The sequence below is a fragment of the Musa acuminata genome, chromosome BXJ1-9 (genome assembly GCF_036884655.1).
Source record: "Musa acuminata AAA Group cultivar baxijiao chromosome BXJ1-9, Cavendish_Baxijiao_AAA, whole genome shotgun sequence".
In the NCBI taxonomy this organism is placed as follows: domain Eukaryota; kingdom Viridiplantae; phylum Streptophyta; class Magnoliopsida; order Zingiberales; family Musaceae; genus Musa; species Musa acuminata.
Genome location: NC_088335.1, coordinates 508,662 through 522,438, shown reverse-complemented (window position 1 = coordinate 522,438; position 13,777 = coordinate 508,662). Strand labels below are relative to the sequence as shown.

At 44.4% G+C, this 13,777-nt stretch overlaps 4 protein-coding genes across 4 annotated transcripts; all 4 read right to left on the bottom strand.

The window, feature by feature from the left end:
* Nucleotides 1-24: 24 nt before the first annotated feature.
* On the bottom strand, nt 25-1,375 carry LOC135592263 (uncharacterized). The gene is made up of 2 exons (XM_065081622.1): nt 1,100-1,375; nt 25-813 (listed from the first exon to the last, which is right to left on the bottom strand). Exons 1-2 carry the CDS (start codon nt 1,152-1,154, stop codon nt 266-268), a joined length of 603 nt encoding a protein of 200 aa, XP_064937694.1. The 5' UTR covers nt 1,155-1,375; the 3' UTR covers nt 25-265.
* A 1,646-nt stretch (nt 1,376-3,021) lies between these two features.
* On the bottom strand, nt 3,022-4,542 carry LOC135594175 (probable aquaporin NIP-type). The gene is made up of 5 exons (XM_065084588.1): nt 4,363-4,542; nt 4,053-4,274; nt 3,785-3,982; nt 3,659-3,720; nt 3,022-3,532 (listed from the first exon to the last, which is right to left on the bottom strand). The coding sequence occupies exons 1-5, from the start codon at nt 4,456-4,458 to the stop codon at nt 3,319-3,321; spliced, it is 792 nt and encodes a 263-aa protein (XP_064940660.1). The 5' UTR covers nt 4,459-4,542; the 3' UTR covers nt 3,022-3,318.
* Nucleotides 4,543-6,461: 1,919 nt separating this feature from the next.
* LOC103996598 (U-box domain-containing protein 4) lies at nt 6,462-8,115 on the bottom strand. Its single transcript, XM_009417528.3, has 2 exons — nt 7,798-8,115; nt 6,462-7,390 (listed from the first exon to the last, which is right to left on the bottom strand). Exons 1-2 carry the CDS (start codon nt 8,085-8,087, stop codon nt 6,589-6,591), a joined length of 1,092 nt encoding a protein of 363 aa, XP_009415803.2. The 5' UTR covers nt 8,088-8,115; the 3' UTR covers nt 6,462-6,588.
* A 3,019-nt stretch (nt 8,116-11,134) lies between these two features.
* Nucleotides 11,135-13,755, bottom strand: LOC103996679 (beta-1,2-xylosyltransferase XYXT1-like). Its single transcript, XM_065084587.1, has 5 exons — nt 13,540-13,755; nt 13,400-13,483; nt 12,947-13,084; nt 12,722-12,841; nt 11,135-12,612 (listed from the first exon to the last, which is right to left on the bottom strand). Exons 1-5 carry the CDS (start codon nt 13,676-13,678, stop codon nt 11,420-11,422), a joined length of 1,674 nt encoding a protein of 557 aa, XP_064940659.1. The 5' UTR covers nt 13,679-13,755; the 3' UTR covers nt 11,135-11,419.
* Between the last annotated feature and the right edge of the window lie 22 nt (nt 13,756-13,777).

Genomic DNA, 13,777 nt, shown 5'->3' with positions numbered 1-13,777 from the left:
GCATTCCATTTCAGAAAAGAAAAATAAAAAAGGAAAGAAAATTGTCCTAAAGTATCGTTTCCAACATTTGGTACAGCCAATCGTCAAAAAAAAAAAAAAGGCCCTGCTTACGTTTATTACATGGGCGTACAAAATGCTCCAAACACGGGATGTGACGGCTGCTGCCCACCGAACAAACTATTCCGAGGCCACCATCAAAAGGCATCAGATTCTTGAGCACATCAAACTGGAAGGAATCGCCACCAAATTAAAGCTACTCGCCAACTCAGACGATGCTGCAAGCATTGGGATTCTCCTCGCTAAATATGGTGGTGAGGCGATGCTCGTCGGTGGCAATGCGGTAAATTCCTTCACGTATAGGGGTAGGATAGTAGTGGTATTCACCGCCGAAGTAGTCCCTCCGCTGCTCGCCGTCCTCCCATCTCGGCGGCAACGGCGACGTCATGTACCGGTAACCTGACCCGTGGGGCGGAACCAGCTCGTGCAAGTCGGGGCCGGACCGGGGTCCGACATCAAACCGGACATGGACGGATTCTTTGGGCGTGCGGGACGGGATAGGACCATGATGAGGGACCTCGTCCGGGTGGTGTGGTCCATGGGCGAACCGGACCCAGCGTTGTTCCTCGGGCTGAGTTGACGGAGGAGGAATCACAGCCTCAGAGTGGTGCTTTGAGACTCTGGATTCTGATGGCATGATAACCACGGCAGGGCTGTCGTCGGTCCAGGTCACGTGCTTCGCCCGAGATGCGGCATGGGAGTATGTCGGCGGCGATGAGTACACCACGGTGGTGGCTACTCCACGCCTCTTTCTCCCTAGCAACGAAAGTATAGAACACAATAAGGAGAAGAAAGCAATTGTTGATCCTAATTGCTCACTACAAACAATCCTCCAAAATGGTGGTCGAGTTATTAGTTTCCTGACATGAATGAGATGGATGTTAAGGTGAAATAATATTTATTAGTTGTGGAAGGAACTATGTAGTGCCGTCTCATCTAGCGATTAATTGTGGAAGAAACAGCCATTGGTAACGTCTGATTCATTAACTTCATACAATTAATTATACATGCAAACCACAAGAAAAAGAGCAAGAACTAATACCTTTGCACTTCCGGAGTGCTTTGGACACCATCTTGCCTATGGGATAGCAACCCATCTCTCTCTCTCTCTCTCTCTCTCTTTTTCCTTCTTCTTCTTGTTCTTCTTCTTCTTGTTATTGTTATTGCGCTCTCTCGCTACATCCTCAATTCTTCATCAGATATGGATGATGGGATGACTCTTTAAATGGGTTAATTGCAGGAATCTGATAAGAAAAGAGGGAAAAAGAATTAAAAAAAAAAGGAATAATGCGCCAGCCAGAATGGACTTTGGTTTCCACCGAATGGAGAGAAAAGAGTGGTCCTCAACTCACAGTCCATTCATCGTCTCAAAATCCAACAGGTAAGTAGAACCCTCCTACATATATTCCGATCCTTGGCCGTCCTCCTAAAGCTCCTTTACATATTCTCTCTCTCTCCCGTCCTTTCCCCCACGCCATCTCTTCTGTGTCTGGCAGTAGTGAGTGGCTACGAATTGAGTTCCCTAGGTAACTTAGATTCGACGCTTAGATCCATATCGATGTACGATCATCGGAGAAGAAAACATTATAATTATAATATAGGTAAGTAGGCGTTCGATGTTCCATAATCCACATAACTACAATTGATTTTTTTTAACTAGAATCGACATTAATAATATGTGTAAGACCACAAAAGTTGCCTTTGATATGCTTTTGGATGTCATGAAATCTAATGATCTCCTCTCATCTTCTTAGAAGAAGATTAATATGTCATAGAACTTGAAGCCTTAAGAACAAGATAATGACACGCATTAAGCTTTTTATCACTCGATGAACAGGTATAGTTGTCTTGCAGCTTAACTTGTTTCATGTACTGTTGGTGTAAACAACTTCAAGCCGTGGCCTCGGGGCCGACACGACTTGGTTCGGGTCCGGATGGTGGGGGATCTCCTCGGGACGTTCCTCGAGACTGCTGAGGTGGCCGATCGTGGTGTCCCGATCGGAACGGGGTCGCTGTTTCCCCCGGGAGGGAACCACCGCCTGTGCCTTTGGTGGACGACCTCCGCCTTCGCACCTGCACAAAGGTCGAGTCGGGGAGCTCGACCTGACCCCTCCGACGATCAAGTTAGTGGATAGTCGCAGGGGTTTCTTTTGCTCCCTCCCCTATTCTCTCGGAGCGCGAGAGTTTTTATAATGAGGATTACCATTGTATGATGTGCTTGCCCGTAGGGAGCAGGATCGTACTTTTGGTAGCGTCTGACATTGCCGTTGGCGTGACGTGGTGGATCGAGCCTGAGCAGGGTGTTAATGTGCCTCGGTGGGCGTTCAGATCCGCGTTGACCGGGTGCCTCGTCAGGTCAACAGAGGCGGGAGGTGTCATCCGGGACAACTGATGTCACGCGAGTCTTATCGCAATTATTACCCTCATCATGTACTACTTCGCAACGAGGATTCCAACTCAATTAGCTTTGTCTTGTTAGATAAATAAGAGGACGCGAGTCTTATCGCAATTATTACCCTCATCATGTACTACTTCGCAATGAGGATTCCAACTCAATTAGCTTTGTCTTGTTAGATAAATAAGAGGACAAGACAAGAAAGACTTGAACAGGGAGTGGAATTCACCCATTAGTATGCATCAAGTCATGCACAAAACAGAGACAGGGAAAGACCAAATGAGGCTTTCTAGCTAAATAACATGTTATAAATATATATCTTAAATAATTAATATATATATTTATAAGATCTAACCTTGATTGTTAGTGAATTAACTAAACCTTCATTTTCTTCGTCTAAACTTGATATGTTCATTTCTGTCAGATTCAATAGCCTAATATATATACTTACCAAAAAAAAAAAAAGCCTAATATATATATATATATATCTCAGTCGTTACGACTCTTAGGTTCCTACGATCCTTTAGGTGTTCATATGTAATTCAGATATAAGCTAAATCACACGTAGTAGAATGGGGGATTTTTCTTAAACAATAGATTGCAAGCAGTAATATAAGAATGAAAGAAGACACAACTCGAGGAACAAAAAGGTCGGCATCTCATGAGGAAAGTCCACAACACAGATGCAGCAATGATTCTTCTCTTCATCAAGCTTCCTGCTTCCTTCCCTCTCATCGCTTCACCTCCTCTGGCTGCTTAATTTCCAGGTATACATCATCTCCCCCCCTACCTGTTCCTGTTGCTGTACATCGAAAGGCGATCTCAAACATCGTACTCCAACTCAGAAACATGCTCGTTCCATGCTTCTAACGATTTCGAGACACGCTCTTGAGGAATGAGCTGCTCTTTGTGATCTCTCGGAGCGGCTTGTCTGTGTATCTAACGAGATTGTAAGTAAAACCCCCAGCCAGAGTACCTATCATTGGTCCTAAAACGTAGGCCCAGATTGCCTTGTAGTTACGCATGACGATGGCCGGTCCGATGCTTCTTGCAGGGTTCATGGACGCTCCTGATATCGGCCTGTCATACATTGTTCATCACATCGAACACCATATGAATGTGAGATGTATATTATGTCCTTTGCATGCAGATTCGATTCAGTAAAACTCTGCACATAAAAAAGGCAGCCGAAGAATAAGATGTTACCCGGCAACGAGGACATTCAACAAAATTGTGGATCCGACAGCAATGCCTGCTAATTCCCCAATCTGCAAGACATGATCGAAAAAGATCAGAGGAATCGAGATGCGACGGAGGAAAACATACGCTTACAGCTCTGGTGTCTGTGGCCACGCCAGAGATGACGAACATCAGGAGGAAAGATATGATGATCTCGAGGACGAAGGACTGCACGGCTGATCCAACCGGCGTAGTTCCGTAGAAGTGCTCTGCTTTTGGATCGAACAACAAGTACACCGCCCCACTTGCCAGGATGGCTCCTACCAACTGAGCTACCATGTAAAGAGGCAGCTGCATGCATACAAATCCTCAGTCAAATAAAGGAAAGAGATGAGAAACACTCGAGGAGATGGGAGAAGACCTGCTTGAGAGGGAACTGCTTGAGAATGGTGAACGTGGTGGTGACCGCAGGATTAAAATGAGCACCGGAGATGTGGCCGACAGAGTAGACCATCACCATCACTACCAGACCCCATGTGATGCATATTCCTGGGAACGTCACCGATCCATACATTTTGTTCACCACCACCGACCCACATCCTGCGAACACCACGAAGAACGTCCCGATGGCCTCTGCCAATAGCTGTCATTGCAACAGAACCATCGGCCAGTGATTTCTGGGAGTACAGGAGGAATCAGCAAAGGGAAAACGACGACGGTGAGAGACACACCTTCTGAGCAACGTTCACCATGGCAGCAGAGCAGAGGCCGGAGTCGTGCGTGGTGACTTCTTCCACCTTGGTAATCTCTTCGTCGACCGAACACATGGCATCAGGGGTTTCAGGACTCTGCTTCTGTGGAGGGAGTATATGGTGGGGTGAGAGGGAAGGCTGAAAATGGATTGCCAGGTAGTGTGGTGATGGAGATGAATGATGCGCAGAATTTATAGGAGTCTTGAGGCGACGGGATAGATTGAGTCTCTAAGGATAACCATTAGAGGTGTGGTTGGCCATGTGTTGGCGGAGTCCTCAAAAGTAGGGGGGGCTAAGAGGATACGATGCATGGCGAAGCGGCGAGGAGGAAGGCAGTTGGAGAGGTTGTACTTTGTGTCAGCCATCAAACGCACTGATTATTTTGTTTTGTGGTTAATGTTGATGAAGTAAACCCAAAATGGAGACAAATCTGGTTTCTGTGCTACTTGATTGGAAGCTGTTATGTAGGTGAGGACCTGGTTTAGGATGGTGGGTAGGCAAACTGGGTTCTTCCTAGTTGCAAGGTTTCTCCTTGGGGTCTAAGTCGTTTGGGTGTCTTCGGGCGATCGATGATCCTATATGATGTCAGAGCTAGGGGTTGCCCGATGCAACTCCTCTTATGCTTAAGTCAATGAAGGGGAGAAGATAGTAGTGTAATCTATATGATTGAATTAGTGTGTAGAGAGCAACCCCCCCCCCCCCTCAATGTGAGCTTATCAGTTTTTTTTTATACTTGATCTATAATCCTTCTTACTAGCTGACTTGGGATAAGATCAGGTTAACCGCTTGATCATTATGGTCTCTGATCTTGATAAGATGGGACGATTATTACGAGTCATTGATGCGAGATGCATTGGGACGCATTGAAACGTCATTTTGGGGCCGATGACTTAGAGCTTTGCTTAGGTGTTGGCCTATGTCGCAAATGAGTTAGCACGTGACAAAATTATCCTTGTCACCATTAGAATTTTTTCCCTCATAATTATATATATCTTGAAAACCATGGATATCACCCTTCGTTTTGTGCATCTCGTAACATTTCAAACCCTTTGAGGTTTTTACCGTATTTCCTTCCATTTTGTGTAACCCTTAATGTAATTTTTCTTTAGTCAAAATCATGCAATCCTAAGTAACTTTTAGAACTCACCTTTCAGCCTTATAGTCATAACCTTGAGAATCGAAAAGACTAAAAAAAAAAAAAATTCTTACATATCTTTTGAATATAAGTAACATCCTTCAAAATATATATATCACTCTATCAATCATTTTGATTTTGATTTTACCAACATTCATCACCTGAATCAATCATAGAGTTATCGTCTAGACTCAATTTACTAGTTATCTTATCATTTAATAATTAAAAATAATTATTTTAAGAGCAAGTATGAGTAATATAAGTAAAATCTGAAAATCAACTCTTTTGGAAAGATATATCATTATCGATTACGAGGACACATCTATCACCATCTATTATAAGATAGCACTCACCAGCCTTTTCTTTATATTTTCTTTCTTATATAATTCTACTTGTTCGTACTCTTTACTTCCATAGCAATAAGCATCATTTAAAGATTTAATTCTTGATCTAGATCTCTCATGCTATGATCCATCCCTATCAAAAAAATCTTCCTCGTCGGCTTTCATCCTGTGCAGCTAATGGCTTATCATATATATTCTCATATTTATTCTTTTTCCTAGTAGCATGAGATATAAAGGTTCTCCAACTTATTTTAGAGTTACTTTATCCTTCCCATTATATCATCTCTACAAAGTTATGATAAGAGTCAACGAACAATGTAAGAAGCAATAACGTCTTATCTTCTTCATCAATCTTCATATTATATTTCTTCAATTGATCTAATATTTCTTTGAATATGAACTGATGTTCTACCAAGTCTTTGCCTTCCTCCATTCTCAATTTATAAAACTTCCATTTCAGAAACATCTTGTTAGTTAAGTTTTTAGCTAAATGAATTCTTTTTCTCACATAAACCTGAAAAAAAATTTTATGGTAAAGACCTTAGAGATCACTTTCAGAGTACCAAAAAAAGGTGTTACATTTTCATATTCACCGAAACCTTGAAACTCAATATATATTTATTGACACGAAGTTTAATTTATTAAGAAGTTAGAATTTAATTAAAACTCTCTCAATTAATTCGAATACAATTACAACTCCTAAAAATACTTATACACATTTCGAGTTCATATGGATGCCCTCTGTTGTAAATGTCTCAAGCTCATCTCCATGCTGATCTGCACCATCTCAGCCAACATCTTCTTTGCCTTCCTTGTCTGATCAGCGCTATCAATTTTGGAGACGATGCTACAAACACTGCTATCAATAGTGTCTGCTGGTAGCTCAGACTTGTGATGGCGAGAGCTTCGTAGTAGCTGAAGCAGCATACGAGCTTTCACTTGAGACTTGGGAGTCCCCTGAACAGTGAGCTGTAGAAGACCAGGAATGACACCCTCGTTAAGCACAAGTTCTCTATATCTACAGTACTGATCACTCTCGCACATTGTCAGGAGGGTTCCTACGGCATGCTCTCTACTTCGGAGAGACCCTTCTTCAAGTACTTGTATCACCGTCAGCACTCCGCCTTGTGCGTCTGTCAAAGCAGTCCTTCCCTCCTCCAAGTTCACCAGTGATTCCAAGAGGGCGCTGCACTTTTCGGCTGTTCGGGATGACTTTTTGGAGGTCTTCAGCAGATTTATCAAAGACGGAACAGGTTGGAGTGGAAGGATAACCTTCAGGTTTTCTGCGATCGCTGAAAGATTGTAAAGAGCCCTGACAGCATCATTCTTGGCTTGTGGATTCCCATCTCCAAGGATTTTGACAAGGAGGGGGATGGCATCAGAGGCACTGATTTGAGGCTTGTTGATGGGCGAAGCAGAGAGAGTCAGGACAGCTGCAGTGGCATACTCCTGTAAGCTAGAATTTGTGGATTGCAAGAGATGTAGGAGTGATTGGAGTGCGCCAGCTTCCACTATCTTGATTTTGTTCCTGAAACCATAAAACTAATGATGTCAAAATCATCACTCCATGTGTTGGTGCAGAAATCAAACAACACAAGGCTTCCTTTAGCAAGTTCTCTCGAGGTTTAATTTCTTTGTCGTAGCACAGGCACATGTAATTCCAGCAAGCCTCCAATAGTAGAGTCATCCGAGAATTTGGACATCAACTCCATTATTGTCCATCACATCAATAAAAGGCACAAAAAGCGGACATAAAAATCTACAGTCGTCCCGTCATGGAGGGTAGAAAAATTACAAAGGAAAGATAAAAGCACGATGAGAAAACAAAGAGTTATAAGAACAAGGCAAGAAAACTACATGAGACAACCACTAAGAGACAATTACCATACGCTGAATGAACCTATCTATCTTCCGTCGAAGAATCAAAGTTCGCACCTTTCGTCCCCGACGGCGAGATTCAGGAGGGCGAGGATGGCGGCCTCGCCGGACTCGGGGCCGCCCGACCGGAGCAACGAGACGAGCGGCTCGATGGCGTCGGAGAGCTGCCTCCGGTGCTTAGACGACGTCTTCGTCAGCCGCCGGATCTCCCCCGCTGCCTGGACCCTGCTCTCCTCATCCTCCAACCGGATCCGCTCCATGATCGCGGACGTCTCCGCTGCGGTCTTCTCCCCTTCCGTTCCTCCTCCGACCAGCTCGCCGGCGAGCCCAATATCCGATGACGCCATCCCACTTCTCTGTCCTCTCCTCTTCACGCTTCACAGAGCGGCATGGTGGGGGGGGCCGGAGGAAGCTTTTATAGTAGAGGACGGTCGTTAGTTGCCCGATAACCATGTTGACGCGTCGCATCTGGTGTCGGTTAGCGATGCTAAGTTTTGACGGCACAGATTGCTCAATCAAGTTTTGATACATTGCTCTTGGGTTGATTCGGAGTTCGACGTGGCGACACGTGGATCTCCGTGGACCATTGGTTGTTCGTCTTCCTGGGTCCCAGCATTTTGAATCCTTTTATTTGTAGTATAAGAAAAAGATGAGAGTCAAAGAGGCGCATCGCATCCTCGCTTTCTCTCTAGAAAGCAACTTAAATCTCTCCCTACTTTTGCTTTTATTTGGATGACATACGTACATATATACATACGTGGATATATCCTCTAAGTAGGAAAAGATAACTACGTCTACAGAATAAAGAAAACAGATAGATAATTCTGTTATGCAAGAGGAATTAATTCAGAAACAATTAGATGTTGGCTTTCTTTTCACTGTAATTTTCTTGTTGCAGCATGGAATCTTGTATTCATGCACATCCTATAGACTACTTTTCTGGAGTACTGATGCTGACGAAGAAGAAGTGTAAATTCTGATGAGAGCGCGCACTCACTCACACATACCACAAATAAAGTCAAAAAAAAAAAAAAAGGTGCAAAGTCCGGAATTTGGTGGCGGATTGGGGTCCAGCAAACGAACCCAACACGTTTGTCACGTATCATTAGACACGTGTCGGTGATCTCGTGAGGCTCGGATTTAAGGATCACGCAAAAGCTAATAATAATGGCAACAATAAAGTAGTATGCAAGATATGGTTGGCTGGCTATATATAATTGTACGTGTGTGCGCCATTGTTTCGGTCTCTGGACGTAACGCAGCGCATACATATCGTGTCGCCTTTTTGTTTTGTACTTTTTACCCTTCGGTTCTTCTGTAGCAACTGCTAATAATAGCGTTGCTTTGTCCCTTTTCTTCTTTAATAATTGATGGTAACAATGAGTTTTGGTAAGTTGCCAGCGTGGCATGCGACGTGGGTGGGATAACTGTGAAGCAAAGCAACGTCCGTGTGTTTCTTAACGGCTAAGCCTATCTTCCTCTCGCTCCCGGCAACCGCCATGTCACCGGTTTGACGTGTGTTTTTTTTTTTTTTAGAAATAAAAAAAAAAAAAACTAAAAACCAAAGAGATTTGTTTTCATCACTCAAAACTTGAACATTAATATAACATGCTTGCAAAGAAACAATGCTATCAAGCTTCATCCTCTTTTGTTAGTCTATTATTTTTTTATCCAAAGGTAATAATAAAACGAAAACAAAAGAGACAATATTAAATTCTCGTTGTTTAGCTCACTTTGGTTCCACGTTGCCGTCGGTGTCAGCATCTCACTACATATTTGTGCGTTCATGTGGTACATGCTGTCGAGAAAGAAGAACCCGAGGGCGTCGTCGGATCCATCCATTACCATGTTATTTTACCAAAAAGAAAACTGAAAGATTCGAGATTTCTTTTGTTTGAGTTGTCTTTTAGTGCTTTCGTGTCGCTCTTTATTTAAAACCTGCAGGTTGTGATCTTTCAACGTTTGCAAGGAAAGCCAAATAAAAAGATGGAATTGGAAGAGCAAGCAAATCAAATCTGCTCGTGCCCTGTATCGACGTCTAATTTGATTTGGACCGTCTAAATCGATTTGCATATGTGAAATGCTGATGAGATGAGCAACTCTACATGTTATCACGAATCAAGAAACGCTGCAAATACTACTCGTACATGGGTGGGTGTCTTCCTTCAAGACTCCTCCACAAATTGAACTTAGTTGGGTGATAAAGAATGAATAGGCGGAAGCATGCAGGATGATGAAAAAAGGCAAGGGCTTACCGAACTCGAAGCTAAGGTGATGGTGCCAATCCATGCATCCATTCTTCTATTCTATCCAAATGCTAATGCTGTGGATATGTGTCGCCGTGTAGATATGAAACGAGACCTCGATCACATCGATCTTAGGTAGTGGGCATATTAAAATACTTCCTAGGACTCCACTTCTCGGATTATTGCTCGCTTTGTAATCCCGGCTGGTAATGTGATCGTACCAAACGCGTAGCTCATTGTTTATGCAACTCCTACACTTGAATACAACAGATCAGATTGGATCGGATGATGTCATATCCTCTTTCACCTGAGTACCCAAAGCATCCTCATGTAAGTAAGGTCCCTACACCTGTTATGCCATCTCGGATCATGATAGATTAAGTGGAAGTGTGAGTTATGGCGTGAGACCAGAGTCTCACATAGATTCTAGACTACATATCCAAAGAAGAGTAAGACGTATGGATCTAGTCTCACATCATAAGTTGAAAGGATTTAAATATTTTAGATTAGTGATTTAAGATCAACAAGCTAATGACTTAATCATCTTATGGAAGTGGATCAAACACACTTATTCCACGAGATTCTTTTATGCAAACCCATAAACTCGGAGTGCCATTCAATCCACGGGAATCACGTAGCGAGGTGCATTTCTAGCTGGGGAAGTCAGCATGCTGGTCCTGTTGGAGTAACTTTTGAGAATAGAGGTGTCGTAGACTGCATGCAATCATTCGGAGACAAATAAACGTCTGATGGATTAATGATGGCTTTTTGGCTTCAGTGTTCCCCAAAATATATAATATTTTAATTATATATTGGCTACGTAGCGAAGTCAATTAGTGTACATGCAGATCGCAGGGGGAGGCGAAAGGAAGAGGGGGTTGCTGCTGGACGTGATGGGAATGGGTCGATCAGGAGAGTGACTTCTTCCTCTTCCTACGTTTGGATAATGATCTCTGCTTGCTACTTCCCTATGCCACCCAATCATCTTCAGCAGCTTCTCCCTTCCTCCTCCTGTCCACCTCGCCCGGCCAGCCACCTTCCCGGGGAAGGGGTTCATCTGCACATGGCTCTACTTACAAATTAGGTACGTATCGGATGCTGTCTCACGCTTGTGTTGTGTAAAATATCATAAACACTAGTCCGTTTTCTACATGACTTCACAGAGTGCAGCAACTTATCGCCATGGCTGGTTGAGTGATTTGGGGGCGGATGGCGACATGCCATTTACTATGTAGTAGTATTACTGCACACTCGTCGTACGTACAAAAACAGAAAGGAAAAGCGGCATCGCTACGAGGCCCACTGTAATTTGCTGTGACAGCACCCAGAAAGGCATTCATGAGTGCAAAATGATTGCTGTGGCATATATAGAGTCATCCGTGTGGTCGTTCGTAATTGATGGGACTAAATCAATATACAGAACTCCCGGTTCTTCAACTGTACTTCTTTTCACGGAGAAGCTCGAATGCCCTCTGTAGGACAGGCCTGAATCGGTTCACATCAAGCTCTACGTTTTGATGTTTGAGGTAGACGTCCCTCAGTTTGAACCAGCCTTGCTTGTGAATGGACTCGGGGTCCTTGAACACCTGGTGGTCTCTGGGGTACGCTTCCTTCAGGGTGCTCTCCTCCACGCTTATGTCATACTGCAAGTACCGCAGCTTCATTCCCATGGCAGGCTCCGCGTAAAAGTTGGTCGCTATCCAATCCAATTTGCCCAGTGGCACCACCTGGATCACGATGGCGTCGGTGGGAAGGAAGACGAAGTTGGTCAGTCCTGCGCCGTGCACGCCCACCATCACATCGCACGAGTTCACCACCCGTGCGAACCTGCCCACATCGGAGAAGTCGGGCTCCGACGCCACCACCTCGTACCCCACCCCCTCCGCCATGCCCACCACCTCCTCCAAGTTCATGAATCTTCTCGTCCCGCCCCTCGCTATCAACAGCAGCCTTGGCTTCTTGCCGGGCGGCTCCCCGGCCGCAGCCCACGCGCGATCTCTCTCTAGCGAGTAGGCGCTCCTCGTGAGCCTCACGAAGTCCATGATGGAGTACCCTTCTGGGGCTCCGGCGGGATCGATCATCAGGTCCCTTTCGGCTCTCAATCCAACGACAGCATGCTTGAAACAATGCACTCTGTCGTCATTGTCGTAATCGATTATATCATACGACGACAGCTTCATTAGATATGGGCGGTACTTGTGCATCCACCAACCTTGACGATCGGCAATGATGAACTGGACCTGGCCTTGGAACGGGCCGGCAGTTTGGAAGAGGGGAATCAACACGTCGGCGAAGTCGTGGAAGCAGTTTCCGCTGTGTCCGCCGGTCGAGAACAGGACGCCGGGGACAGCGTGATTGACAGTGCATCGAGGGGCTTCTCGATCGCCATGCGGTGATGTCAAGTTCAAAGCCCGGACTTTAGCCATGGCTGAGTCGTCGAACTTGCGAGGATAAGGTCTGATCTGCCATGACTCGTTTCTGTCTCTGCTGCCCTTATGATCAGAGGGGGTAACGAGCATTACAGAGGACAGATTCTTCCCGATGACTCTTATGTCACCTTCCATATCGCAGACGTCTGATCTGTGGTCGGAAAAATCACACATGGGTTTCCTCTCAGGCGTCCCATCTGGAAGACAATGCAGTTAATGGCTTCCATTAAACTAGACTATGCAGTCTTTTTTCTCTTGGAAGAATTCACAATGGCAAGCTCAAATAGGCAACGAGTACAAGCGAACCTGATTCGCTAGAATCACCAGCAGTTAGTGTCTCCAGCACTTCCCTATCGTTTTCCGGCTTGCAATTACCCGAACTCGATTCGCACAACCGGCTTATTCCCTCTTCTTCCTCCTTGCCATCTGTCGGGTAAATGAACAGAGCGTCATTTTACATTAATGGTCATTTGATATATATACACTATATAAACCAATCAGGATTACAAATGAAATAGCACGGTTGATCACCTGATCCGTTCTTCGTGCTGGAAACATTATCTTCTTCAAAGGGAACTTCGGAAGCTGACTCTGCGGAGGAAGCATTGTCATGCATCTCGATAGCGTCACTTCTTGTAGGCTTGCTCTCTCGTGTTGCACTCTCATATTCTTCGGCAAGAGAATAGCAGAATAGAAAAGAACATTAGACAACATCGTCTATGAAAAATCGTATCAAATCCATATTATCAGAACACCCACGTATCCTTCTCGCGGTATAAAATCAGAATAACACCTTGCCTTTTGTTCTGAATCGCTTACCGAACAAGCATTTTATTCCAGCAACACAATAGTTGCTCACTTCAAATATTTTCTTCGATCGAAGAAGAAGAAGGGAATATTAGGCGTTCAGCTTCATTTTTTCAAGTGAGCAAGAACTAGGACGCTAGAACAAATGAACAAAGGTGATCGCCTGATTGGTCTTACCTGATAGTTGAATCCTTTTGTTCTTTTCAACCATAGAACTCATAGGAGTTGCATCTATCGATGACGAGGACGGCAGGCAATTCACTGTAAAAACTACAATTACACCACAGCAATGTTGGAGTACAGAGAGGAGAACTCACGGATAGACAAATGCTCCATGCTTATCATAGTTTTGGACATCATAACGTATGTCATTGACACCAGAAAGCATCCGACGATTAGTCCTGATCCGAAACTGCGAGGCTCGACCTGTGGCCGGAACTTCTTCGCCAACTTCATCTTGCATGTGTCGTTGAGCTGTCTATCAGGAGGAGGAGAAGCAATGGAAGAACCAACATGCAAAATGCAGAGCTTATAACAAGTGAGAAAAAGGTGGCA